At 45.8% G+C, this 27,024-nt stretch overlaps 1 protein-coding gene across 1 annotated transcript in view; it reads right to left on the bottom strand.

The window, feature by feature from the left end:
• The window catches only part of plce1 (phospholipase C, epsilon 1), an 819,762-nt gene that overhangs the window by 399,546 nt on the left and 393,192 nt on the right, over nt 1-27,024 (bottom strand). Inside the window, exon 4 of the mRNA XM_085994810.1 lies at nt 7,118-7,434. Coding sequence (XP_085850936.1) covers nt 7,118-7,434 — 317 coding nt within the window. The remainder of the gene's footprint in view (nt 1-7,117; nt 7,435-27,024) is intronic.

The following is a 27,024-nucleotide window of genomic DNA, read 5'->3' as shown; positions in this document are numbered from 1 at the left end:
TCCTCAGGAGATTGTCAGTCACTTATACAAACCTTGCCACCTGAAGCAAAACTGAGGGGTAAGAGATGTGATTGGAGTAAGTCACCTCTCCAGGTTTACATTTTCCAATTGCTATAATTGAGCTACAGGCTGCAAACAAATGAGAATGTGCAGCACAAGTGTTACTATTATGGTGTAAGATAAAATAATGGATCAATGTTCAAGGAGAAAATATACAATGCACCTTGCGGTTGTAACTACAAACATGACAACTGCCAAGAAACTCGTAATTAGAAATACATTTTCATTACCAAATTAACAGTACTAGACCAAACAGCAGCAAAGATACCATTTTCCCTTGTGTGAAGTCCCCCTCTGTTGTATATTCAGCTCTAACATCTGTAAGCTAAAAGAATACCATTGATGGACCAGCAAATCTTAATTGTGAAATAGAATCTTAAACCAAGATTGCTGCAAAGCTTAATGATTGCAGAGTACAGCAAAACACAATCTACAATGTTTAGGGACATCTCTGATTCAGCACAGAATATATACAAGAGCTCATCAGTCAGTGGCACTTTCATTAGAGATTAAGGCAAACCACTTGACCTCCATCACAGCCGCCAGTGGGCCACAAGTTGAGCCTTACTCTTTCCTACTGGCTACTGCACAAAACGCCATTGATATGCCAACATACTCTGGGACAGGTATGGAAGGAAAGTATCCCAAAAGGAAAGAGAGATTTGGGAGTTGAACAAAGAAATGAGGGCGAATGCAGTTAAAAGGTAGAAAATATATAAATTGAACTAAAGTGAAACAGGAACAGTAAATCTTAGGAGTGTGAAAGATAAACTGGAAAAATAAATTGAACGAAGAAGGCTAAATAGGAAAAGTTTAGGAAAATTAAAGGAAAAGTGAAACTGATGTGCCTCAATAATTCCGAGACTCGAAGGTAGCAGAACAAAACAAGGCTTTTATTAACTTAGAACGAAACACGTAAGCGAGAGAGATGTCGTCCTTCTGGAGATTGGGGCTAGACTGAAGCTAGCTTACAAACGGGGCCAGGTATGGGCGGAGCCCTACACACAGCACATTCCAGCACATTCCAGTATACAATACAGCACATTCCAGTACACAATACAATGAGGTCTGGGGGAAGGGAAATGACACTGAAACCGATCTCAGTCACAGGCAGTGATGAATGGAAATATTTCATCACATTCACCCCTTCTATAGATTTAGTCTGTTCGGGGGTTTGATAGTCCTCTGCGACCGACGTGGCTGTTGCGGTGCCGCAGGTGTCGGCTGGGTGTCCCCGGTAGCCTCCTGGGTCTCTGCCGGGGGTGCCGCCAGGGTTGTTGAAGGGGTAGTTGGTGGGGGTGCCGTTGGTCGGTGTTCTTCCGGGGGTGATGAAAGAGTAGTGGGTGGGTAAGAGTTGCTGTGATCGTCGTTGCCGCTATTGCCGTGGTTGTTGTCGATGCCGGCTGGGGCGACGTCTTTTATGGACACGGTGTCCTCCCTTCCGTCGGCGTGCCGGACATATGCGTATTGGGGGTTGGCGTGGAGTAGGTGTACTGGCTCCACGAGAGGGTCCGTCTTGTGGCCCCTCACATGCCTTCGCACGAGTACCGGACCTGGGGTGGAGAGCCATGACGGCATGGATACGCCTGAGGTGGATTTCCGGGGAAAGACAAACATTTGTTCATGAGGCGTGGTATTAGTGGCCGTACACAATAGCGACCGTATCGAATGGAGCACATCCGAGAGGACTTCCTGCCAGCGGGAGATAGGGAGGCCCTTGGTCCTTAGAGCTAGAGTGACTGCTTTCCATACTGTCCCGTTCTCCCGTTCCACTTGGCCGTTACCCCGGGGGTTGTAGCTGGTGGTACGGCTCGTGGCGATCCCCCTGGACAGCATGTACTGGCGTAGCTCTTCACTCATGAAGGACGCCCCCCTATCCGTATGGATGTAGCTCGGCATACCGAACAGGCAGAACAGGCTGTTGAGGCATTTAATGACCGTGGCGCTGGTCATGTCTGGGCAGGGGAAGGCGAATGGGAACCGGGAGTATTCGTCCACAATGTTCAGGAAGTAAACATTGCGGTCGACGGACGGGAGGGGGCCCTTGAAATCTAAGCTGAGCCGTTCAAAGGGCCGTGTAGCTTTGATTAAGTGGGCTCTATCTGGGCGGTAGAACCGAGGCTTGCACTCAGCGCAAGTGCGGCAGTTCCTGGTCAGGGACCGAACTTCCTCAATCGAGTAGGGTAAGTTACGGGACTTTATGAAGTGGAACAGCTGCGTGACCCCTGGGTGGCAGAGGTCGTTGTGGAGGGTCTGTAGCCGATCCCCGGTGGCGCTGGCACACATCCCTCGTGAGAGGGCGTCAGGGGATTCGTTAAGGGCCCCTGGCCGGTAAATGATGTCGTACTCGAAGGTGGAGAGCTCGATCCGCCACCTAAGAATCTTATCATTTTTAATCTTCCCCCTCTGTTTATTATTGAACATAAATGCTACTGACCGCTGGTCGGTAAGTAGGGTGAAGCGTTTGCCGGCTAGGTAGTGGCGCCAGTGGCGCACTGCCTCCACGATGGCTTGGGCCTCCTTTTCCACGGAGGAGTGTCTGATCTCGGGCCCTTGGAGGGTCCTCGAGAAGAAAGCTACGGGCCGCCCCGCCTGGTTGAGGGTGGCCGCCAAGGCGAAGTCAGACGCATCACTTTCCACTTGAAATGGAGTGTTCTCGTCCACTGCCTGTAGCGTGGCCCGCTCAATATCCTGCTTAATTCTTTTGAAGGTGGCGTGGGCCTCAGCAGAGAGCGGGAAAGAGGATGCTTTCAAGAGGGGGCGGGCTTTGTCGGAGTAGTTGGGGACCCATTGGGAATAATAAGAAAATAACCCCAGGCATCTTTTCAGGGCTTTGGGAGTGTTGGGCAGGGGCAGCTCCCGTAGGGGGCGCAATCGGTCGGGGTCTGGTCCGATTTCCCCATTCTCCACCACGCTGCCTAGTATGCAGAGGCGCGTGGTGTTGTAAACGCACTTGTCCTCGTTGTAGGTGAGGTTGAGTTTTTGTGCAGTTTTCAGGAACCTCTCGAGGTTCGAGTCGTGATCCTGCTGGTTGTGACCGCAGATGGTGACGTTGTCGAGGTAGGGGAAGGTTGCCTGCAAGTGGTGGTCATCGACCATGCGGTCCATCTCCCTCTGGAAGACCGAGACCCCATTCGTCACCCCAAAGGGGACTCTGAGGAATTGGTAGAGGCGTCCGTTCGCCTCGAAGGCGGTGTACGGGCGGTCCTCTGGTCTGATAGGGAGCTGGTGGTACGCTGACTTGAGGTCGATGGTGGAGAACACCCGGTATTGGGCGATTTGGTTCACCATTTCTGATATGCGGGGTAGCGGGTAGGCGTCTAGTAGGGTGTACCTGTTGATCGTTTGACTATAGTCAATCACCATCCGTTTCTTCTCGCTACCCCTTACCACTACCACTTGGGCGCGCCACGGGCTGTTGCTGCGTTCAATAATGCGCTCTTTCAGGAGCCTGTCTACCTCGGTCGCGATAAACCGCCTGTCCTCCCAGCTGTACCTCCTGCTTTTGGTCGCTATTGGCCGGCAGTTAGGGGTAAGGTTCGCGAATAGCGAAGGCGGCTTTACCTTCAGGGTAGCCAGACCGCACACTGTGAGGGGCGGCTGGGACCCACCGTACTTGAGCGTGATGCTTTGGTGGTTGCACTGGAAATCCAGGCCCAAGATCACGCTCGCACATAGGTTCTTCATGATTAATACTTTAAAATTATCATATACAGTTCCGTTAACGCACAATTGTACCGTGCAGTAACCCAGAATGGTCGATGTCTGGGTTTTGTCAGCCATAGAGATGGTACCCTGAGCAGGGACCACCTTTAGGGAGAGTTGTTGTGCCAGTTCTGGGTGGATAAAGCTCTCCGTGCTTCCACTGTCAATTAAGCATTTAACCCGGCACCCGTTTACCTCGATGTCCACCATTGATCTGGATAGCGGGTGCGGCCTGGTCTGGTCCACTGTGACCGATGCCACTGTAGGGCCCTGATCGATACAAGATGGCGTCCACGCTGTCTGCTCACAAGATGGCGGACCCCACGAGGTCGGGCAAGATGGCGTCCAAGATGGCCGCTCCCACGGCGCACACGCGGCGGTGGCAGGTTTTCCGGCGGTTGGTTTTCCGGCGGGGTTCCCTCTGCACACCTTCCCGAAGTGCCCCTTCTTACCGCACTTAAAGCAGGTGGTGCCTTTCGCCGGGCACAGGTTTCTGGTGTGCTTTGGCTGCCCGCAGAAGTAGCAGTTGGGTCCCTGACGCGTCGCGGCTGTCGTAGGGCTTCTGGGGGGAGAGCGGGGCCCAGCCGGTGTCGGGCTGTTGGGCGGGGAAGATGCCTTCCAAGATGGCGGCGCCCTCGGTGCACACGTGGCGGCGTGGACGGCGCGGGCTGAAGAGTAGGCGTCCGAGTTTCTCTGGGCCACATCCAGGGATCGCGCGGTGTCCGCAGCCTGTTTCAGGTCCAACCCCGTTTTTTCCAGCAGTCTTTGCCGGATGTAAGTGGAGCTGAGGCCTGTGATGAAGGCATCGCGAACAAGCTCGTCAGTGTACACCGCGGCTTTTACATCTCGGCACTTGCAGTCTTTGCCAAGCATTTTCAGGGTGCTTAGGAACTCCTCCACCAATTCCCCAGGTCGCTGTGCGCGGGTGGCGAGCAGGTGCCTAGCATACACCTCATTCGTAGGCTGCTGGTAATGCGCCTTTAAGATGTCGCAGGCGGCCAGATACGTCTCGGCGTCTTGGATGAGGGGGAAAAGCCGGTGGCTTACCCAATTCCGCAGAATTCCGAGTCTCATCCTTGCAGCGTCCGTAGCGTCTTTGACGGCTGCGGAATTGTCCAGGAAGAATTCCATACACTCAAACCAGTGTCCGAAGCGTGCTGATGCGTCCGGAGCATGTTGATCCAAATCCAAACGTTCGGGTTTCAGGAGTTGATCCATAGTGTTGAAAAAATAAGTTAATAAAATTGATGTGCCTCAATAATTCCGAGACTCGAAGGTAGCAGAACAAAACAAGGCTTTTATTAACTTAGAACGAAACACGTAAGCGAGAGAGATGTCGTCCTTCTGGAGATTGGGGCTAGACTGAAGCTAGCTTACAAACGGGGCCAGGTATGGGCGGAACCCTACACACAGCACATTCCAGTATACAATACAGCACATTCCAGTACACAATACAATGAGGTCTGGGGGAAGGGAAATGACACTGAAACCGATCTCAGTCACAGGCAGTGATGAATGGAAATATTTCATCACAGAAACAACCAGAAACACCTTTTCTGGACCCTGCTTTTCCTCCTTTACTTTCTCTGCTTGCCTTTCTTTCTACTCAAACCTTCCTTCTGCATTGTTTCTCCTCCAAGTTTTTGCTTATTAAAAAAAATCCCTAACTATTTTTATTTCGAGACCTTACTTGGAAAGCATTTGCATTTGACGTTGTGGACATTTACCGCTATTCATCACTGTTGACTTAGCAAAGCAGTAAATGAAGTATGAAAGTATAGTGTTTCACACAGCAGAGCACAGCTGAGATGTGCCAAATGCATACCTTTATAAAGTAGTATTAGCATGCCATTTTCTCAATCCCCTGGGCACACAATATCCAAGCAGACGTCATTGTTTATTAATTACTAGGAACAAAATATAGCAGCAAGAGTGCAGTGAAAATACAAAGAGTGGGAAATTGGTCCTCGGAGGTAGCGCAAGATATGCGATAGCAAATCAGCAGCCCGTTTTACACCCCACCTGATTTTCTTTTCCAATGAAGACCAATTTCACGCCCTGAGTATTTTTAAACTTGTGCTATATTGTCACTTGTTTCTGTCATCGTTAACACTTTACTAGTCAGTGACCCGCTGGAAGTCCTTGTCTGTAGATGTTAGGTGCAGACAGGATTAGGACTTCCCTCACACCTAAGAACCTGCTGACACTCACTGTCAAGGCTCACACATGAATAACAGCCACTTCGGCAAGATATGGCAGATGGCCACCACCGATGGGAAATGAGTCAATGATCGAGTTCAGTCCTCTAATACCCCCAACACCCACTCCCCTTCCCACGGCGCCTTCCTATGCAAGCGCAGGAGATGCAACACCTGCCCTTTTACCTCCTCATTTCACACCATCCAGGGCCCCAAACACTCCTTCCGGGTGAAACAACGATTTACTTGTACTTCTTGCAATTTAGTATAATGTATTCGCTACTCACGGTGCGATCTCCTCTACATTGGGGAGATCAAATGCAGATTGGGTGGTTGCTTTGCGAAACACCTCCATTCAGACCGCAAGCGTGACCCTGAGCTTCCGGTCGCCTGTCACTTTAATTCTCCGCTCCACTCCCACTCTGACCTCTCTGCCCTTGGCCTCCAACATATTTAAAAAAAAATTAATCTCTCCTGCCTTCCACGCTATCACTTTTGTTCTTTCCTCCCCATCCACTTTCCCTGCCTCTGTACTTGCTTAAAATCTGTTACATCTCTGACATTTTCCAGTTCAACCTGAAATATTAACTCTGTTTCTCTCTCCACAGATGCTGCCTGACCTGCTGAGTATTTCCAGCATTTTCTGTTTTTAAGAAGATTTCCAGCATCTGCAGTATCTTGCTTTTGTATCAATGATGTTGAGATTGGGTGAAAGGGGGAGCGAATTGCCAATAAAAGATTGTTGAGTAAGAAAATAATGCTAAAACCCAGCCAGGTTTTACGTTCTACATGTGCTTCAGATAGGTAAACAATGTTAGTTTGTTTACTCCCTAATGATGTTTAAAGGTTTTTGAGAGAAAATAATTACCACAAAATGTACCACGGCTCGGAAATTTCTTGGAAGTGCTCCCGTTCCGCCACCATAGGTTTGCTGGAAGTGTGTTAAAAATCCCATTTACCAGCGACAATGGAGTTTCCACCTCGCTCGTGGCAAAGTTACAGAGGCAGAGTGGGAGCAGTTGTGAGGAAATTCCGGGCCCGTGACTCCAGCTGCTCAAACTTTCAACAGCAATAAATCAAGTTTGATCAAATCAGTTTCAGCCAGTTAAATAGAGCTGGACCCCTGTTGGGGCAGAAGCTAAGCATCAGCTTACCTCATTAAATCTTGCCACCAGATCTTCAATTGCATTGTGCTCGCCATTTTTGCTGCTGAGAGCAGGTGCTGACGTGGAGGTCTTGAGGGGGGACGACCTGTTGGGGCAACTGGGAGTCGCCAAATCCCTGGTCAGAAAGCAGAGGTAGTCAAGTGGTAAGACCTTGCGATAGAGTTCCTGCTCTTGCTCGGTCAGAATACTAGCAATCTCTTCAGGGAATTGGATCAGATGTCGCAGGTCTGCCAGCTCCTTGCTTATGCCAGCCACACTGGATGGCAGGGTGCTTGAGCCAGCCATGGTTATGCAGAGTTGCCGCTCTAGAAAATAAAGGAAGTTTGCCATGAGCTCCATCATCTGGATATAATGTACAGGATAATAGATGCCTGAGATTGAGTTAGAAGCCTTTCAATCTCAATCGTAAGGTATTAAATATCACCAAAACTCAAGAGTGAGTAACAGCTTATATAACCTTATGTGTCATTATAGCTAACAAGGTATTATGCAGCAGGCTAGAGTGTAAAAACACATACAAACACACACACACAATATAGTGGTGATATAATTAAACCCCTCCTCCCCCTCCATGTACAAAACCTAACAAACTTTCAAGGTATTTCAAGACAATTTAAATACGGCAATATTTGTAAAAGTAGTCATTTTTTCTCCTCCCTTTCAAAGTGAAATATCTTCAGCAATATTTGAGAACAGTTTCCTCTTTGGATTTGTGCAATTTAGTCTTTCTGTGCTCCCAATAACCACCAGGGACACATTCACATGACATCTGTCCTGGTTGTGATGATCTCAAACAACACCCTGCTGTTAATTGAATTGATGAACAAAGAAACCTGCCCACTGAACAGTTTCACATTTTATTGTGAAGTTAATTACAGAAATAGCCTGTTCCGAGATGCCAGATTCTTTTCAGTGGGATTTGTAACTATTTTCGAGATAATTTTTAATTTATTTGACCAGATTTGATATGTTTGAGTTTCTCAGAAGTTTCTTAATTAAGTCAAATTGTACAAGTGGTTTGACATCTAGCATATAGATTAATGCCAATTACAGCTACGTTACTGCAAAGTGATAAAACATCTGAGTTCAGTAAATCATCACAATGGTACAATAGAGCATGGAACCATCGAGGATTACATTTGAAGGAGGAAATTCAGCCCATCGTGCCTGTGCTGATTCTTTGCTAAAGCAATCCAAAACTAATTCCACTTCCCCAGTCTCTCATAGTGCTGCATTCTTCTCTGCCTCAAATGTTTAAATGCTCTGCTCTGTGTCAGCTGTGGCTCAGTTGGTAGCACTCTTGCCTCTGAATCAGGAGGTGTGGATTCAAGTCCCACTCCAGAGACCTGAGCACAAGAGGTGATCTCATTGAAATATATAAGATTCTGAGGGGAATTGACAGGGTAGATGCTGAGAGGTTGTTTCCCCTGGCTGGAGAGTCTAGAACTAGGGGCATAGTCTCAGTATAAGGGGTCAGCCATTTAAGATTGAGATGTGAAAGGATTCGCAAATTTCATGTCTCCCCTGAAGATTAACTTTTGGCTTATTGGAGAAACCCTGGCTGGACTGAGTTTAAAATCCAGGGCTCCAGGGCTCAACAAGATGGCTGTGGTAAACCTCATGGCCAAGGCCTGTAAGTTTCAGTTTGGGCTGACAAAGAAGGAACTTTCCAGAAATTAGAAGGCAGGCAAACCTTCTGCATTTATGCATGAGAAGCAAGCCAGTGGCATTCGGGCCTCTGATTAAAACCCATCAAGGCCGTTTGCACAGTCAATCAATATGTAATAGCTGCATTCAGACCTTTGTTAGAGGACATCAGCACTGTTTGCAAATGATCAACGGGGCATTCAAGCTGGAATGGCCCCATCATGAAACCAGTGGGACAAAGGGAAACACTTATGAGACGTTCAAAAACCGATTAACCGGCCATCCAGGTTGATGGGCCCAGATCGGTTTCCTTTGTATAAGCTTCAACACGTCCAGGTCAGACAAAGGAACAAGCTGATCTGGCGAGAGATAAGGACTCCCAGGAGGGGTATAACTAGTTCCTCGGGAAGCCATCTCTCTTGCCTCGCCTCCAGTGCCCTGCCGTATCATCAATCCAGCGAGAGGATCGTCGACGAAGAGCCCGTCCAGGGAAGTAGGACACCCGCAGTCACATTTGAATTACTGGGGTATCTCTGCTTTGGGGCAGTGAAAACCTAAAAACATTGACAGGCAACAGGGCACGGAGCAGGTGTTTCAACATCCTAGACTGGTGAGCATCAATTTTCTGGCCCATCACAAGACAACCTAGATAGGTGTAAAGGGTGGGAGTTAAGGGGAATTGCTAAAGTGTCATTTTAGTCATTTTCCCTCGATGTGTCCGTTTCTCCTCCCCCGCTAAGTGTAATTGTGTTGCATCCATAGTGATTTTCTCTGTATAGTAATTATTTCTCTATTTTAATAAACATTGGTTTTCTTTGCATCAAACCACTGGTCTCGTTTGTCTATATCGCTGCTCATAAATAAGTCCGGTGCTCAGAACTAAAAAGGGGGAAGCGATTCGATTTGCATGGGGCTGGGGCAGCTCAGGCACACGACTGACTGACCAGACAAAAACCCCAAACCAAAACCCCCTACAGATGAGGAGGAATTTCTTTACTCAGAGGGTTGTGAATCTTTGAAATTCTCTACCCGAAAGGGCTGTGGATGCTCAGTTGTTGAGTATATTCAAGACAGAGACAGTTGGAGGTGTTGTCTTTCAGATGAGACATTAAACCGAGGCCCTGTCTGCCCTCTCAGGTGGGTGTAAAAGATTCTATGGCACAATTTTGAAGAAGAGCAGGGGCGTTATCCCTGGAGTCCTGGCCAATATTTATCCCCCAATCAAAATCACTGCAACAGATTATTTGGTCATTATCACATTGCTGTTTGTGGAACCTTGCTGTGCACAAATTGGCTGCTGTGTTTCTTACATTATAACAGTGACTACACTTCAAAAGTACTTCAGTGGTTGTAAAGCACTTTGGGACATCCTGAGGTCATGAAAGCCACTATTTAAGAACATAAGAATTAGGAGCAGGAGTAGGCCATACGGCCCTTCGAGCCTGCTCCGCCATTCAATAAGATCATGGCTGATCTTTGACCTCAACTCCACTTACCCGCCCAATCCCCATATCCCTTGATTCCCCTAGAGTCCAAAAATCTATCTGTCTCTGTCTTGAATATACTCAACAACTGAGCATCCACAGCCCTTTCGGGTAGAGAATTCCAAAGATTCACAGCCCTCTGAGTAAAGAAATTCCTCCTCATCTCAGTCTTAAATGGCCGACCCCTTATACTGAGATTATGCCCCCTAGCTCTACTCTCCAGCCAGGGGAAACAACCTCTCAGCATCTACCCTGTCAATCCCCCTCAGAATCTTATATATTTCAATGAGATCACCTCTCATTCTTCTAAACTCCAGAGAGTATCGGCCCAATCAAATCAATCTCTCCTCATAGAACAACCTTCTCATCCCAGGGATCAGTCTCATGAACCTTCGTTGCACCACTTCTAGGGCATCTAAAGAGATAAAGAGACCAAAACTGTGCACAGTACTCCAGGTGTGGTCTCACCAAAGCCCTGTACAATTGTAGTAAGACTTTCTTACTCTTGTACTCCAACCACCTTGCAATAAAGACCAACATGTCATTTGCCTTCCTAATTGCTTGCTGTACCTGCATGCTAATTTTCTGTGTTTCCTGTACGAGGACACCTAAATCTCTCTGAACACCAACAATAGTTTCTCTCCATTTAAAAAATATTCTGTTTTTCTATTCTTCCTACCAAAGTGAATAACCTCACATTTCTCCACATTATACTCCATCTGTCACCTTATTGCCTACTCATTTAACCACATAAATGCAAGTCTTTCTTTCTTTTTCTTTAAAAAGTGCATTGGTCTCTGCCTTAATTCATCTTTGTACCAAAGCATTCCATGCTCTAACAACTCTTTGTGAAAAGAAATTGGCCTAGAAATTCATTATAGCCACTTTTGGGGCGGTAAAGTCGGGCGGCCGCTAAAGTTTGCGCCCGGCACAAATTCGAGGCCACTTCCCCGATATTCATTAGCTTCACCCTAAGAGTTTGCTCGAGCGCTAAAACTGGCGATGCACGGCTCTCTTTAGGCGCTAAGCCGGCGGCCCGGGCGCTAACACCGGAAGATGGGCGCAGGGCAGGTGCGGCGAGCTGCTGATTGACGGCAGACACTCTGGCTCCGGTGAGCGCTTAAAGGGGGAGGGTGGATTTGGTTTGTTGAACGGCCGAGACAGCTGTATTTGTGTTGTTGGGGAGGGCTTCTCTCCATCGGTTTGTTATGTGGTACCGCACTCCTCCTCCTCCTCCTCCTCCTCCCCCTCCTCCTGCTCCTGCTCCTCCTCCTCCTCCTCCTCCTCCTCCTCCATCATCATCATCTTTGTCTCTCACAATGTGTTGCAAAATGGCTGCCTTTTCTACTGCAGGAGTGCCCTTTAATTTGCGCTCCCCGCGGCCCGCCTCGGCTGTGTACCGTTCCACTTCACAGTCGTTAGGGCCGCCCGGCGCACAATGGGGCGGCGCGAGTGAAGTTCCAGTTCCGGGCGCACAAAGGGCGTTGCACGACGAAATGACGTCATGATCTGCGCGCGCAGCAGGGCGCGTGCTAAGACTTTGCGCCGGCGCTAAATGTCTACTGAAGTTGGGGCGAGGCGCAGATCGCGCTGTGCCCGGGCGCTAAGCGCCTAGCGCTCGAGATCTACTCCTCCTAAGGCGCTAATGGCTGGCGCGCCCAACTGAATTTCTAGGCCATTATGCTAAACCTTTCTCTTCACTCTCATAGTAGTAAATGTAAATTGACAATCCCTCATCATTGACTCCCCACCTAGAAGTAGTCTTTCCCTGAACACTCCACTTGGAGAGGCAAGGATTAATCAAGGATAGTCAGCATGGCTTTGTCAGGGGGAGATCATGTCTAACCAATTTGATTGCATTTTTCAAGGGGGTGACTAGGTGTGTGGATGAGGGTAGTGCTATTGATGTAGTCTACATGGACTTCAGTAAGGCTTTTGACAAAGTCCCACATGGGAGACTGGTCAAGAAGGTTAAGAGCCCATGGGATCCAGGGCAATTTGGCACATTGGATCCAAAATTGGCTTAGTGGCAGGAGGCAGAGGGTGATGGTCAAAGGTTGTTTTTGTGACTGGAAGCCTGTGTCCAGTAGTGTACCGCAGGGATCGGTGCTGGGTCCTTTGCTGTTTGTAGTGTACATTAATGATTTAGATATGAACGTAGCAGGTATGATCAGTAAGTTCACAGATGACACGAAAATTGGTGGAGTGGTAAATAGCGAGGAGGGAAGCCTCAGGCTACAGGACGATATAGACAGGTTGGTTAGATGGGCAGAACAGTGACAAATGGAATTTAACCCTGAAAAGTGTGAGGTGATGCATTTTGGGAGGACTAACAAGGCAAGGGAATACACAATGAATGGTAGGATCCTAGGAAGGACAGAGGATCAGAGGGACCTTGGTGTGCCTGTACATAGATCCCTGAAGGCAGCAGGACAGTTAGATAAGGTGGTTAAAAAGGCATATGGGATACTTGCCTTCATTAGCCGAGGCATAGAATATAAGAGCAAGGAGGTTATGATGGAGCTGTACAAAATGCTAGTTAGGCCACAGCTGGAATACTGTGTGCAGTTCTGGTCGCCACACTATAGGAAGGATGTGATTGCATTGGAGAGGGTGCAGAGGAGATTCACCAGGATGTTACCTGGGCCGGAGCGCTTCAGCTATGAAGAGAGACTGGACAGGCTGGGGTTGTTTTCTTCAGAGCAGAGAAGGCTGAGGGGGGACCTGACTGAGGTGTACAAAATTATGAGGGGCATAGATAGGGTAGTTGGAAAGGAACTTTTCCCCTTAGTAGAGGGGTCAATAACCAGGGGGCATAGTTTCAAGGTTAGGGGCAGGAGGTTTCGAGGGGATTTGAGGAAAAACTTTTTCACCCAGAGGGTGGTTGGAATCTGGAACTCACTGCCTGAAAGGGTGGTAGAGGCAGGAACCCTCACAACATTCACGAAGCATTTAGATGAGCACTTGAAACGCCATAGCATACAAGGCTACGGACCAAGTGCTGGAAAATGGGATTAGAATAGACAAGGCTTGATGGCCGTCATGGACATGATGGGCCGAAGGGCCTCTTTCTGTGCTGTATAACTCTATGACTCTATGGCCTAGAAATTCGTTGGGCTGCGCCACCAGTTAGCGCCCAAAGAGGGCACTTAGTGGGTTTAGCGCCACTGGCCACGCCTCCCACGAAATTTAGCGGGGCGCTAATGGCGGCGTTAGCCTGTAGCGCTGCACCACCACCGATGACATCATCGGTGTGCGCAGCGCCCCGCTACCGCCCCGATCGTGATATTTGGTCGCGCCCCCCGCTGTAACGCCGGTCGCAATTTGCGACCAGTTCAGGGGAGCCTGCCTGCGGCGGTAGTGGCGCTAATTAAAGGGGAGGTGTGGGGCGGCCATTTTTATTGCTGGCCGCCTGCCAGCACCTCCTTGCGCCACCATCCCCGGCCTCCTGAGCCCCCCCCCCCCAGGCAGTGTCGGCTGTGTCCCAAGAGCCCGGCATTTCTCCTGTGCCAGGCTCTTTTGCGGGCACTCGCAATCTCCGATCGCGCTGGTGCAGGCCCCTCCCCTTTAAGAAGGGGAGGAAGGCCTGCAGTACCGCAGCACGCCGTGCCGCAGTGTGTGGCACTGCGGCACGTTGCGCTGCAATATTCAGTTACAGCGCCCCAAGAGGGACGCGGGGCGCCTCAAGCAGCGCCCCGCTTCCGTTTGGGGCGCTGAAACTGAATATCGGGCTGGCGCAAGCGGCTCCGTCCGGAGCGGTAATTCTGGCGCCCAGGCGAGCTTGGCGCCCCGAATTTCTAGGCCTATGACTCTACAAAAAACCTCGATAATTTTAAAAACCTCTATTAAGTCTCCTCTTAGCCTTCTCTGCTCCAATGGAAATAATTCTAGCATCTCAAGTCTCTCCTCATAACTATCGTTTCTCATCCCTGGTATCATCCTGATGAATCTGCACTGTACACACTCTGTGGTTTTAATGTCCTTTCTATAATGAGGTATCCAAAACTTCACATAGTACTCTAACTTACCTCTGTCGTTATTTGGCAAAGCACCTCCTTTTATATCACCGGCAAATGTCAACATTGTCCTAGTACACCTAGTCAATGAGTTTTAGCAATCAGAAGTTTTATAGCCACTGTTGCTTTCACTAGTCCAGGAAAAGATAATTAACAGACATTGGCCCATATTTTCCGATGCCTATGGGTGTGTACGAGCTGTGTATGCACCCGTAGGGACTTCGCAAGTGCCAGTTTCAGGCATGCAAAGCGCATGCGCTGAAAACCAGCACTTCAGATCGCATGCCTGCCCTGGAGAAGGGCCTCTGCGGGTGGAGAGTCCTGCGCCCGCAGAAAACCCTTAAAAATCTTACGCCTGGTAAAAGCAGGGGTAAGGCCTGCTTTTACCAGCATAAGTTTTTAAAAGTTTTTAAAAAAAATTTCACTCATTTATAATTTTAAAATACTTTTAAAAAAGGTAAGTTTATTGTTAGCCCTGTAAAAAACTTTAAAATTACATTTTTGTTTAAAATATTTAATTTAATGTAATTTTAACTAATTTTTAAAACGTGATTTAAATTTTTTTTTTAATGTTTTGCTGTCTTTATGGAGTGATCTCCATTCATACTTTGACATGTCTAAGTTGTCAAAAGTATGAAGGGAGATTCCCTTCTCCCATTGGTTCACCATGGCTCACGTAATCCCATGAATGCTTGCGAACTGCATGCGCCCCTGGGATACGTGGGCCCTGCACATTTTGTCGTGGAGAGGCTCAGGATCAGAAATGCCCCGACCTCCGGGGCCCTCAGGTATGGGCGTACATTTTTTCCAGATCGGAGGCCTCCGCACGCAGGAAGCCTCCAATCGGAAAATACAGGCCAATGTTGAGAGCAATGTATGGAGTCTCACGTACACGTGCATTGTTTTGAAGCTCATTATTTATGTACTCAAACTGAAATATAAAGACGGTTGTGATTAAGTGGAAAAGTTTACTTTTGATTCTGTTGTCAGTTTGACAAATGTCTCGACAATCATCATATGTAAAGAATTTTAAAGATCGGACCCATAGCTTTCTTTCATAAAGTGGAGTACATATGGTAGGCTTCATATTTCTGTACAGTCCGCTGTGCTAATTACTGTTCAACAGCAGTGTGGCAACAGTCCCTCAGTCAGCTGGCCTGTCAGCCATACCAACTGATAGAAAGGTCATTTCAAAAGCAGAGAGCTTGTTTGTGACGACGCTTAAAAGAGAATCTATTTTGTCACAAAGCAAACCTGTTATCTATTGTGTGGACGTACACTGTGGCATGAACACTAAAATGCAAAGCTGCATCCACGAATAAGAGCACTATAGTTAGGCCAGAAAGGATAGACTAGACATAAAAATTCAAATAATTGGGCAGTAAAACGTTGTTCAGAGATGAAAGCTGATTTTATGAGAAAAACATATATTCTAGCAATTAAAGTGCTTTAAATTAGATCAAAGTATTAAATGTGTGTGAAGTGCTGAGTGGAATACCTGAGGAATCAGTGCTTGAATCCCCATTCTGTTTCTAATTTATATCAATTGATTTGAACTCAATTCAATGCAAAGTGGTCACGGCCATAGGTGATAATAAATGTGGAATCATGGGAGGGGCGGGGGGTGTGTGGAGGGGGGAGGGGGAGGCATAAATAGAGCTTGAATCAGGAAGCAGCCAGGAACCTTTTATCTTGTGTCAGATAAAATCTGTAAATGGGGAGACTAATGGTACATGAAATGAATACAGTACAAGCGAATGCACATTGGAATAAAAAACAGCAATCTACATACTCCAGGAATGGTGCAGAAATAGGTAACGGTGAGGTTGGGATCTAGGAGCACTAATGGATTCAACACTTAACGGCCTGGGTTTTCTGTGCTCGCCAGCCCACGATTTTCAACCCATTAAAATGAACGGGTACAAATCGCAGGCTGGCAAGTACAACCCCATGTCTAGTTACAGTCAGGTCAGGTATTAAAACCTGCTAAAGTAATGACAGCAGATGATTCTCCCTCTGATTTAGTAATGACAGCAAATGGTTCTACCTGTGATTGGTCAATATCGAGTGCCGAGCAGCGGTTAAGTAACCTGGTCACCTCCAGAAAGTGCCAACAGCTTTGGGCGACGAGCGCCTGAAGGAATGGTCTGGGACCCTTGATGGAGGAAATGCCTTCAAAAGGCAGATGGTCTAATCCTGGAATAAGCCAATGGCATCCACAGCCTGAAAGCCATGACACAGCCGCCGTACACAATGAGCCAATGAAAGAGCAAAATGCTCTGATGATAGTTGACCAATGGTGTTGATGACACATCTAGTCATTGTGGTGCAGCAATGAATAAAGCAAACAGAACACTAAATTATATTACCAAATCAGTAGGCCAGTGGCTCAAACAGTATAGTGTTCTGGTCAGATCACATCTTGGATACGCTGTCCAGTTTTGGTCATGAAGACACAGGAAAAACATTCAAGTTGTGCAGGAGTGCAGAGAAGAGAGAAGAACCTGATTCCCCCGGATTATAGGATTGAGCTATGAGAGTAGGTTGGAAAAACTAGGGATCTGTAGTCTTGAATGAAGGCATCTAAGAGGGACCTTATATAGCAATATATAAGATATTTCTTATAAGGGAATCAAGGGATATGGGGATCTGGCGGGAAAGTGGAGTTGAGGTAGAAGATCAGCCATGATCTATTGAATGGTGGAGTAGGCTCAAGCGGCTGTCTGGCCGACTCCTGCTCCTATTTCTTATGTTCTTATATTAATTGATTCAGAATAGTTAAGGTGAAATCAACACTGAAGTTAGAAAGATTTTTTTCCCATAGAGTGATAAATAGAACGCATTTCCAGGAAGAGCAGTGGAAGCAAAAACCTTGAAAAGCCAGTTGAATGGTGCGATGGGTGAGCTCCTGGTTTTTCTTTTTGAATGGATGATTTAATATGAGTTACATAGTCTTCCTTATCTTGTGCATCTTAGCAGTTTTCAACAGCACTGTTGCCTCTCAGAGTGACTCATGATGGCAGGGTGCCCTGGTTTGAAAACATGCACAGCCATGTCATCTCACTCTAAGTGAACGTCCAACTGGCTCAGTATGGAGCAGCAACAACTCCAGCCATGTAATACAGTCTGCATGCTAGACCATCCCACGCCACCCGATGAGGCAAGCTACGTGGCGACTAATGAATCATTGCTGTAAAAATAAATGCACACTTCCTGACTTGCAAACTTGTTATTGTCTTTTAAAACACCGATGAGGACAATTTAATGCTACTCAACTAAAAGAATGAACCTGAATTGACATTTATTCACCATACTGTACATATTGTAGAATATAACGTAAAACAATTGCAGAATACAATGGCATTCAGAGTGTATGCTTTTAAAATGCAGCAGTAATTTCCCACCGATTTGTGTACACTTGTTCAGCACACAGATGCTGCCTGACCTGCTGAGTATTTCCAGCATTTTCTGTTTTTATAAAGACACTACAGCACACAACGAATATATTTATCTACAGTATAAAAAATAATTTATATCTGTGTAACAGATGACAGTGGCAATTTTCTTTTATACTGTTGTTTATCATAAAAGTTGTTTTTATTAAGAGTAAAAACAACTTAAGTACACATACGCTAGTTTTGAAATGCAGAGATCTATTCTATTTTTGAGAACACTATCAAAATAAGCAGGCAACCTTAGACAACAGAATAAAATAGCCCATATCTATTTTGTAAAATCAAGCAGAGAGGTCGGAATAGTGAATAGGGATTAAAGTACAAAACAAATTCCAAGCCAGGCTCATATATTGCTGCTAAAACAGTTAAATAGACACATCCGACTGTACTGTACAGTGAATGATGTTTCTGGAGCTATTGATACTAAGATGTAATTACCTTGTAATGCATGTCAAATTCAATCTACTGAACAGGCAAAAGGATAAACATTGCATTTGTAATTTAATTGCACACAGAACATCCTTCTCCAACCCAGTTTCCACCCAGATCTGTTTGAGTCCCAGAGCTGTCTGACACTTCAATTAACCTGCGTAAGCACAATCCCCATTTAAAAGTCATATATTCTGCCCTTCTTTTTCTATTTCCATTATAAATGCCTGTGTCCACATTTCTGATGGAGAGTGCCCATCGAAACTTGTCAAGCATGTAATTACACACTCCCACCAGTGGTGGTGCATACAGACATAGTGGGCCAGAATTTGCTGCCAAAATAATGATGTGTGTAATGCACATGCCATTATTAATATGCAAATCTTCACTGTTAGCATCGCGAAAATTAGGACTTGTACTTAACAGTGCAAGTACCTTTTTAATGACAAGATTTTATGTTCCTGCAATGTCACTCAACCTCTCCGGCCCAGAACGGGAACAACTGAAACTGTGGAGTCTCATTCCTACAGGTAGTAAATTGCTGTTAGAGATTTAAAATGTTTCTTACTGTCTTTCGATCTCATTTTTTCTCCAACAGTGGATGGAAAAGAGCGGCAGGTTTTTGCAAAGCGTGCTGGCAGCGAGTGAGGTACCTCACTACAAGTGAAGACTCAGAAGATTTACCCTTACATTTGTGTCTGTAACCTACACAATCTGTACCAATGCAACATAGGAACAAGAGTAGGGCCTTGAGCCTGTTCTGCCATTCAATTAGATCATGGCTGATCTGTGTCTCAACTCCATTTACCTGCCTTTGATACTTTTACCTAACAAAAATCTATCCATCTCAGTCTTGAATATTTCAAATGACCTAGCCTCACAACCTTTTGGAGCGAGTTCCAGATTTTTACTACCTCTGTGTGAAAAAGTGCTTCCTGATTTCACGGCTAAATGGCCTAGCTCTAACTTTAAGATTGTGCCCTCTTGTTCTGAATTCCCCACCAGAGGAAATAGTTCCTCTGTATCTATCCTGTCAAATTCCTTAATAACAACAGAAAATGCTGGAAAAACTCAGCAGGCCAGGCAACATCCGTGGAGAGAACAGCCCTTCCCCTTCGCCTGGCACCTTCCCGTGCAAGCGCAGGAGATGTAACACCTGCCCCTATACCTCCCCCCTTCCCACTGTCCAGGGCCCCAAACACCCCTTCCAGGTGAAACAGCAATTTACTTGTACTTCCTGCAATCTAGTATACTGTATTCGCTCACGATGCGGTCTCCTCTACATTGGGGAGACCAAACGCAGATTGGGTGACCGCTTTGCGGAACACCTCCGTTCAGTCCGTAAGGGTGACCCCGAGCTTCCGGTCGCCTGTCATTTTAATTCACCGCTCCATTCCCACTCGGACCTCACCGTCCTTGGCCTCTTGCATTGTTCCACAGAAGCTCAAAGTAAACTTGAGGAACAGCACCTCATCTTCCGATTAGGCACTTTGCAGCCTTCCGGACTCAATATCGAGTTCAACAATTTCAGATCATAACCTCGGCCCCTATTACATTTTTACTTATATATTTTTTCCACCCCTTTGTTTTGGGTGTTCCCTCCCCCCCCCCCTTTCCTTTTTTTTCTCTCTCCCACACGGTAGCTGTCTCTCATTCTGCCAGTACACTTCACACCTAATCTGAGCCGTCTTTTGTCTCCACTAGTTCTATTACTGTCTCGTCGGGTTTTGAATACCTCTTAATGTCTCTTTACTTCTTTTGTTCTATCGCAGGCCCTGCCTTCGATCTATTTCATTTCCTTTCCAGTTTTGAAAAAGGGTTAGACCCGAAACGTCGACTCTAATTTCTCTCCACGGATGCTGCCTGGCCTGCTGAGTTTTTCCAGCATTTTCTGTTGTTATTTCGGATTTCCAGCATCTGCAGTATTTTGCTATCGTACTATCAAATTCCTTATTCATTTTAAATACCCCAATTAGATCACCACACAGCCTTTAAACTCAAGGGAATACAAGCAAAGGTTATGCAACCTGCCCTCATAATTTAAATTCTTGAAGACTTGTACAACACTACAACAATGTTTCCATCTCTCAAAAGAATGCGTTAAGTCTACAAAAGATGTTTTATCATTTTGGATTCACTTTTATGAAATATGCACTTAAAATGGAAACATAAAATGCTGTATGAAGAGTAAATCATTTAGATAAATGTAGCTTTATATTTATGGCAGCAAACAGTCAAAGGCTGTTACTGTATGAGAGTTACACTAGTGAGAGCTTAATAATAGACTTAAATCATTTGCAAATGTCAAAATGTGTTGATCTAGAGCAGTACGTTATGATTCCTGGGTTCAAAAACAACAGAGCTAAATCATGAGTGTCAAGAACTCATTATGAATTAAATGTTTTACTAGGAATATGACTTCAAGAAATTAACAAGTGTCCCGCAGTCAGGTTGTGAAATGTAACACCTGTGATGTATCAAATGCTGGTCCGGGTAACATTTCCTCCTTCTCTTCCACCTCCTTCAGATGAATTGAATAAACATGGTGAACTGGTGAATTTATCTAATACGGTTCTGTCAGGCCTGAGGGAAATTCAAACTCATGGGGGGCGATCTATTCTGCCCGCCCAATGCAGATAGCGGGGATTGGGGTGCGGGGAACCCTCCTGCCATTTTCATGACTGGGCTTAATTTAAGTGGAATTAGTGAGCTGCCAGCGCTGTTTGTGGGTGCTGCAGGCAGTTTGTTGATTGGAAGGGTAGGAAATCCAGCAGGGTGACCGCTACATATAGCAGCCTTCAGGCCCTTAAAGGGGAGGTGCACTCTTCAGTGCTGGTTTGAGGACAGTGATATTCTGGAGTGGCAGGCAGCATGACTTTAACTGGGGCACTCAGGTTTTCTGATGCAGCCGGAGGGGTGCTCATAAACCAAGTCAGCAGCAGGAAGGAGGCTTGCCTCCTCCTCTTGCCAGAGTAGAATTTCCAGATACAAGAGTGTTGCCAGAAGCTCCTTAAGAGCAATGTTCCCTGTAACTTTTTTTGGCGCCACACGGCCTCTTTAAGTGGCTGCGCGGGCCATTCAAAATACCACACATGCATTTTTTTCCATTGAAAAGCCGGCAAGCTGGCTATGCAGGATCCCTGGAGTGTTGCGCGGCCGCACAGCTTGAAGGGAACATAAGAACATAAGAAATAGGAGCAGGAATAGGCCACTTGGCCCCTCAAGCCTGCTCCGCCATTCAATAAGATTATGGCTGATCTTGGGCTCAAAGCCACTTCCCAGCCCGCTCCCCATAACCCTTCACTCCCTTATCTTGCAAAAAATTGACTATCTCCACCTTAAATGTATTTAATGACCCAGCCTCCACAGCTCTCTGTGGCAGAGAATTCCACAGATTTACGACCCTCTGAGAGAAGAAATTCCTTCTCATCTCAGTTCTAAAAGGGCGACCCTTTATTCTAAAACTGTGCTCCTGCGTTCTAGATTTCCCCACGAGGGGAAATATCTTCTCTGCATTTACCTTGTCATGGGCCCTCAGTATCTTATATGTTTCAATAAGATCACCTCTCATTCTTCTAAATTCCAATGAGTATAGGCCCAACCTTTCCTCATAAGTCAACCCCCTCATCTCTGGAATTAACCTAGTGAATCATCTCTGAACTGCCTCCAATGCAAGTATATCCTTCCTTAAATAAGGAGACCAAAACTGTATGCAGTATTCAAGGTGTGGTCTCACCAATACCCTGTACAGTTGTAGCAGGACTTCCCTGCTTTTATACTCCAACCCCTTTGAAATAAAGGCCAACATTCCATTTGTGTAATGTCCGTGTGTAATTGAGACACGGACTGCAGAAGTTGGTTATAACAGGTGTTTACTGAATGGAGACAAAACTGGAACTACTATACAAAGTTACTACACAGGCTTATATACAGGGGTGGTCACTACTGGTACTGCAGTATACAGGGGCTGCAGAATATAGTTCCTTCTTCAAGGTACATACACTACAATTTGCCTTTTTGATTACTTGCTGTACTTGCATGCTAACTTTTTGTTTTTCATGCACAAGGACCCCCAGTTCCCTCTGAAGTGTAGCATTTTGTAATCTCTCTCCATTTAAAAAATAATTTGCTTTTTTATTTTCCCTGCCAAAGTGTATAACCTCGCACTTTTCCACAATATACTCCATCTGCCAAATGTTTGCCCACTCACTTAGCCTGCCTATATCCCTTTGAGGATTCTTTGAGTCCTCTGCACAACTTGCTTTCCCACCCATCTTTGTATCATCTGCAAACGTGGCTACATTACGCTCGGTCTCTTCATCCAAGTCATTAATGTAGATTGTAAATAGTTGAGGCCCCAGCACCGATCCCTGTGGCACCCCACTAGTTACCGTTTGCCAACCGGAAAATGACCCATTTATCCCGACTCTCTGCTTTCTGTTAGTTAGCCAATTCTTTATCCATGCTAATATATTATCCCCAATTCCGTGAGCTCTTATCTTATGCAGTAACCTTTTATGTGGCACCTTATCGAATGCCTTCTGGAAATCTAAATACACCACATCCATTCAATTCAATTAAATTCAAATCGCTTTATTGGCATGACAAGTTACATCTTATGTTGCCAAAGCATCAGAAAACATTCATGTTTGTTCACAAAAATACAGATCTATCCATACAGTGTATAAACAGATATATCCCTGAGTGTATAAATATATACTTTCATATAATTTATATATACTCTCTTCTTATATTTACTGGTTGTCCCTCTGTTTATGGCAAGCTGTAACATAGTGTGCCGCTAGTGTTATGCAATTTCTCTCTTCCCCTAGTAGGTATGGGAGTTTTTGGTCGTCATTCAAATTTCTGAATTCCGGGCATATTTTTGTGAATTTTGGGTAGAAATTCTCCCTTATGCCCTGATATTTTCTACAAGCTGTGAGGAAGTGCATCTCTGTCTCCACCACTCCCTGACTGCAGTGAGAGCATATCCTGTCCTCTCTTGGTAGCCGGGTCTGTCTGTGTCTACCTTTTTCGATCGCCAGGTTATGTTCACTAAGTCTGTACATTGTCAAAGTTTTTCTCAGTTTGCTATCCTTTACCATGGTCAGATAATCAGCCATGTTGTATTGTCTGTTTAGGGCCAAGTAGCAATTGAGTTTGCTTTGGGTTTTTGTTGTTTCTGCCCAATATGACAGATATTTTTCCTTTTGCTTAGCGATGATTGTGTTGGGTCGAATTCTTTGTGTTACGCTGTCACTGTCCTGGGGCTGGTTATTGTTAGTAGTGTTAGTAGTTACTTCACTGAGTCCCAGGACTAGTTGACTGAGGGTATTCTTCTTTATGGTCCTCTCTTGGCATTTCAGGGCTTCGTAGTGACAGCATTGGGGGTTGCTCACTTCTAGGTGTTTCCAAAATTTGGTGGCTCTTTTTTGGATAGTGATTATTAATGGATATTGGCCTAGTTCTGCCCTGCATGCATTGTTTACAGTTTTCCTTTGAGTCCAGAGTATACTTTTACAGAATTCTGCATGTAGGATCTCAATTGGGTGTTTGTCCCATTTTGCAAATTCTTGTTGTGTTAGCGGTCCCCACACCTCACTGCCATAGAGTGCAATTGGTTCAATTACTGATTTGAAAATTTTGAGCCAAATGCTAATTGGGATTTCTATTTGGATTGATTTTTTAATGGCATACGTTACCTCCTCAAAGAACTCCAGCAAGTTTGTTAAACATGATTTCCCTTTCATAAAACCATGCTGACTCTGCTTGACTGCATTATGATTTTCCAAATGCCCTGCTACTGCTTCCATAATGAAGGACTCCAGCATTTTCCCAATGACAGATGTTAGGCTAAGTGGTCTATAGTTTCCTGCTTTCTGTCTCCCTCCTTTCTTAAATAGGGGTGTTACATTTGCAGTTTTCCAATCTGCTGGGACCTCTCCAGAGTCCAGGGAATTTTGGTATATTGCAACCAATGCATTCACTATCTCTGCAGCCACTTCTTTTAAGACCCTGGGATGCAGGCCATCTGGTCCAGGGAACTTGTTATCTTTTAGTCCCATTATTTTACCAAGTACTATTTCCTTAGTGATAGTGATTGTCTTTAGTTCCCCCCTCGCTGTGGCCCCTTGATTATTCATTATTGGGATGTTGTTAGTGTCTTCTACCGTGAAGACAGATACAAAATATTTGTTCAGAGTCAAAGCCATTTCCCCATTATTAATTCCCCAGTCTCATCCTCTAATGTACCAACATTTACTTTAGCTACCCTCTTCCTTTTTATATGCCTGTAGAAGTTCTTACTATCTGTTTTAATGTTTCTTGCCAGTTTACTCTCATAATTCATCTTCTCTCTCTTAATTTTTTTTTAGTCACCCTTTGCTAGTTTTTAAAAATTTCCCAATCCTCTGGTCTCCCACCAATCTTGGCAACATTGTATGCCTTCGTTTTCAATTTGATACCATCCTTTACTTCCTTAGTTAGCCACAGATGGTGCTCCCTTCTCTTAAAAAAATTCTTTCTCACTGGAATGTGTTTTTGTTGAGAGTTATGAAATATCTCCTTAAATGTCTGCCACTGTATTTCAATTGTCTTACCCTTTAATTTATTTTTCCAGTCCACTTTAGCCAGTTCTGCCCTCATGCCACTGTAATTGCCTTTGTTTAAGATCAGGACACTGGTTTGAGATACAACTTTCTCACCCTCCAACTGAATTTGAAGTTCAACCATGCTATGATCACTCTTTCCTAGAGGATCCTTTGCTATGAGATCATTTATTAATTCTGTCTCATTACATAGTACCAGATCCAAGATAGCCTGCTCCCTGGTTGGTTCCATTACATACTGTTCTAGGAACCCATCCCAGATGCACTCTATGAACTCCTCCTCAAGGCTACCATGGCCAATTTGATTTGTCCAATCAATATGGAGATTTAAATCACCCATGATTATTACCAGACCTTTTTTACAGGCCTCCATTATTTGTTGATTTATACTCTGTCCAACAGTATTGCTGCTGTTCAGGGGCCTGTAGACAATGCCCACCAGAGACTTTTTCCCCTTATTATTTTTTATCTCCACCCAAACTGATTCTACATCTTGATCTTCTGAGCCAATATCAAGTTTCACCACTGCACTGATCCCATCCTTTACCAACAAAGCCACCCCACCTCCCTTTCCTTTCTGTCTATCCTTCTGAATTGTCAAATACCCTGGAATATTCAGTTTCCAGCCCTGATCACCTTGCAACCACGTCTCTCTAATGGCGATCAGATCATACCCATTTGTATCTATTTGTGCCGTCAACTCATCTATCTGGTTAATGGAACATTGCTTAGGAGTTTAGAATGTTAAACTTTCAAATGGTGTAAAGAGCAACAAACCACAATATAACATAAGCAAGAAGTTTTAGAAAATTCTGCAGTGTTTTTTCCCCTGGGAGCAGTGGAAGATCCCTTTAAATATCGCTGGAAATGGCCGTCCCCCGTACTGCCCATACTGTGTGGATGGGCTGAGAACTGGCAGTAGCAATGCGGGCAGAGATGAAAAGGACGTCGATGGCAATGTTCCCTCTAATTGTTTTTCCCCCCTGTGCGGGCCCTTTAAATTTGCTGCACGACCATGCAGGCGCGGTTCCTCTTCCAGCGGCAGCGCCGGTGATTGGCCTGCACTGGTGAGCTGCCTGTGCGGGACCTGGCGATCGCTGGTCTTGACCCCACTTTGCATTATTCATATTCTTTAGGCCCCACTCCTGCTCCTCATGACTCTAGAGGAAGGTGTTTTTGGAAAAAGAAATTTCAAAAACGTAAGACAAAAGCAAAATACTGCGGATGCTGGAAATCTCTTCCAGGTCTGACGAAGGGTCATTGACCTGAAACGTTAACTCTGTTTCTCTCTTCACAGATGCTGCCTGACCTGCTGAGTATTTTTTAGCATTTCCAATTTTATTTCAAAAACCCGCAGGGGCCGCTGAAGAATACTGAGCGGGGCAGGCCACAATTTGTCAAGAGGGGGCCCTTTAACAGGTGATCGGCCCCTAATTTATATATTCAAGGGGTTTATTAGCTGTTAAGCCTAAAACCCAGGCCCCATGAATTTGGCAGTGTGACCAATGCTTGCGCTGACCGTCCCACTGCTGCACTGTGTGCTCAGTGCCCGAAAATTAGGTGCACCGCACATCAATATCTACCCCGCACAGTTTAAAGAAAGACATGAAGGCACTTCTCATGGTTTATGCTGGTGCGAAGTGAGGATGGCCCACCAATGGAACAAACCAATGAAAAATGTGAGGGCATGGCATGTAACGCCCCCCTGCACACTCCAGCAGCTTGAGCCCCCTGTTCCCACAAAGCTGCAAGAAGATACTGGACTAAAAACAGAAAATGCTGGAAATACTCAGCAGGTCAGGCAGCATCTGTGGAGAGAGAAACAGAGTTAACGTTTCAGGTCGATGACCCTTCGTCAGAACTGGAAAAAGCTGGAGATCGAACAGGTTGTTAAGCAAGTGCAGGGACAGGGAAAGGGGGGAGGGGAGGAAAGAACAAAAGGGAAGGTCTGTGATAGGATGGAAGGCAGGAGAGATTAAGAGACATTAAGAGATGGTGCAAGGCAAAAGGAGATGGTAATGGGACAAGTTAAGAAACAAAAGATGGCTCTAGATGGAAAGCAGGAGAGATTCTCTTAATCTCTCCTGCCTTCCATCCTATCACAGACCTTCCCTTTTGTTCTTTCCTGCCCTCCCCCCTTTCACTGTCCCTGCACTTGCTTAAAAACCTGTTCGATCTTCAGCTTTTTCCAGTTCTGACGAAGGGTCATCGACCTGAAACGTTAACTCTGTTTCTCTCTCCACAGATGCTGCCTGA

Source organism: Somniosus microcephalus, chromosome 8 (assembly GCF_052327205.1).
Source record: "Somniosus microcephalus isolate GS21.2 chromosome 8, FLI_Smic_1.0, whole genome shotgun sequence".
Lineage (NCBI taxonomy): Eukaryota > Metazoa > Chordata > Chondrichthyes > Squaliformes > Somniosidae > Somniosus > Somniosus microcephalus.
This window is presented reverse-complemented; position numbering and strand designations above follow the sequence as displayed.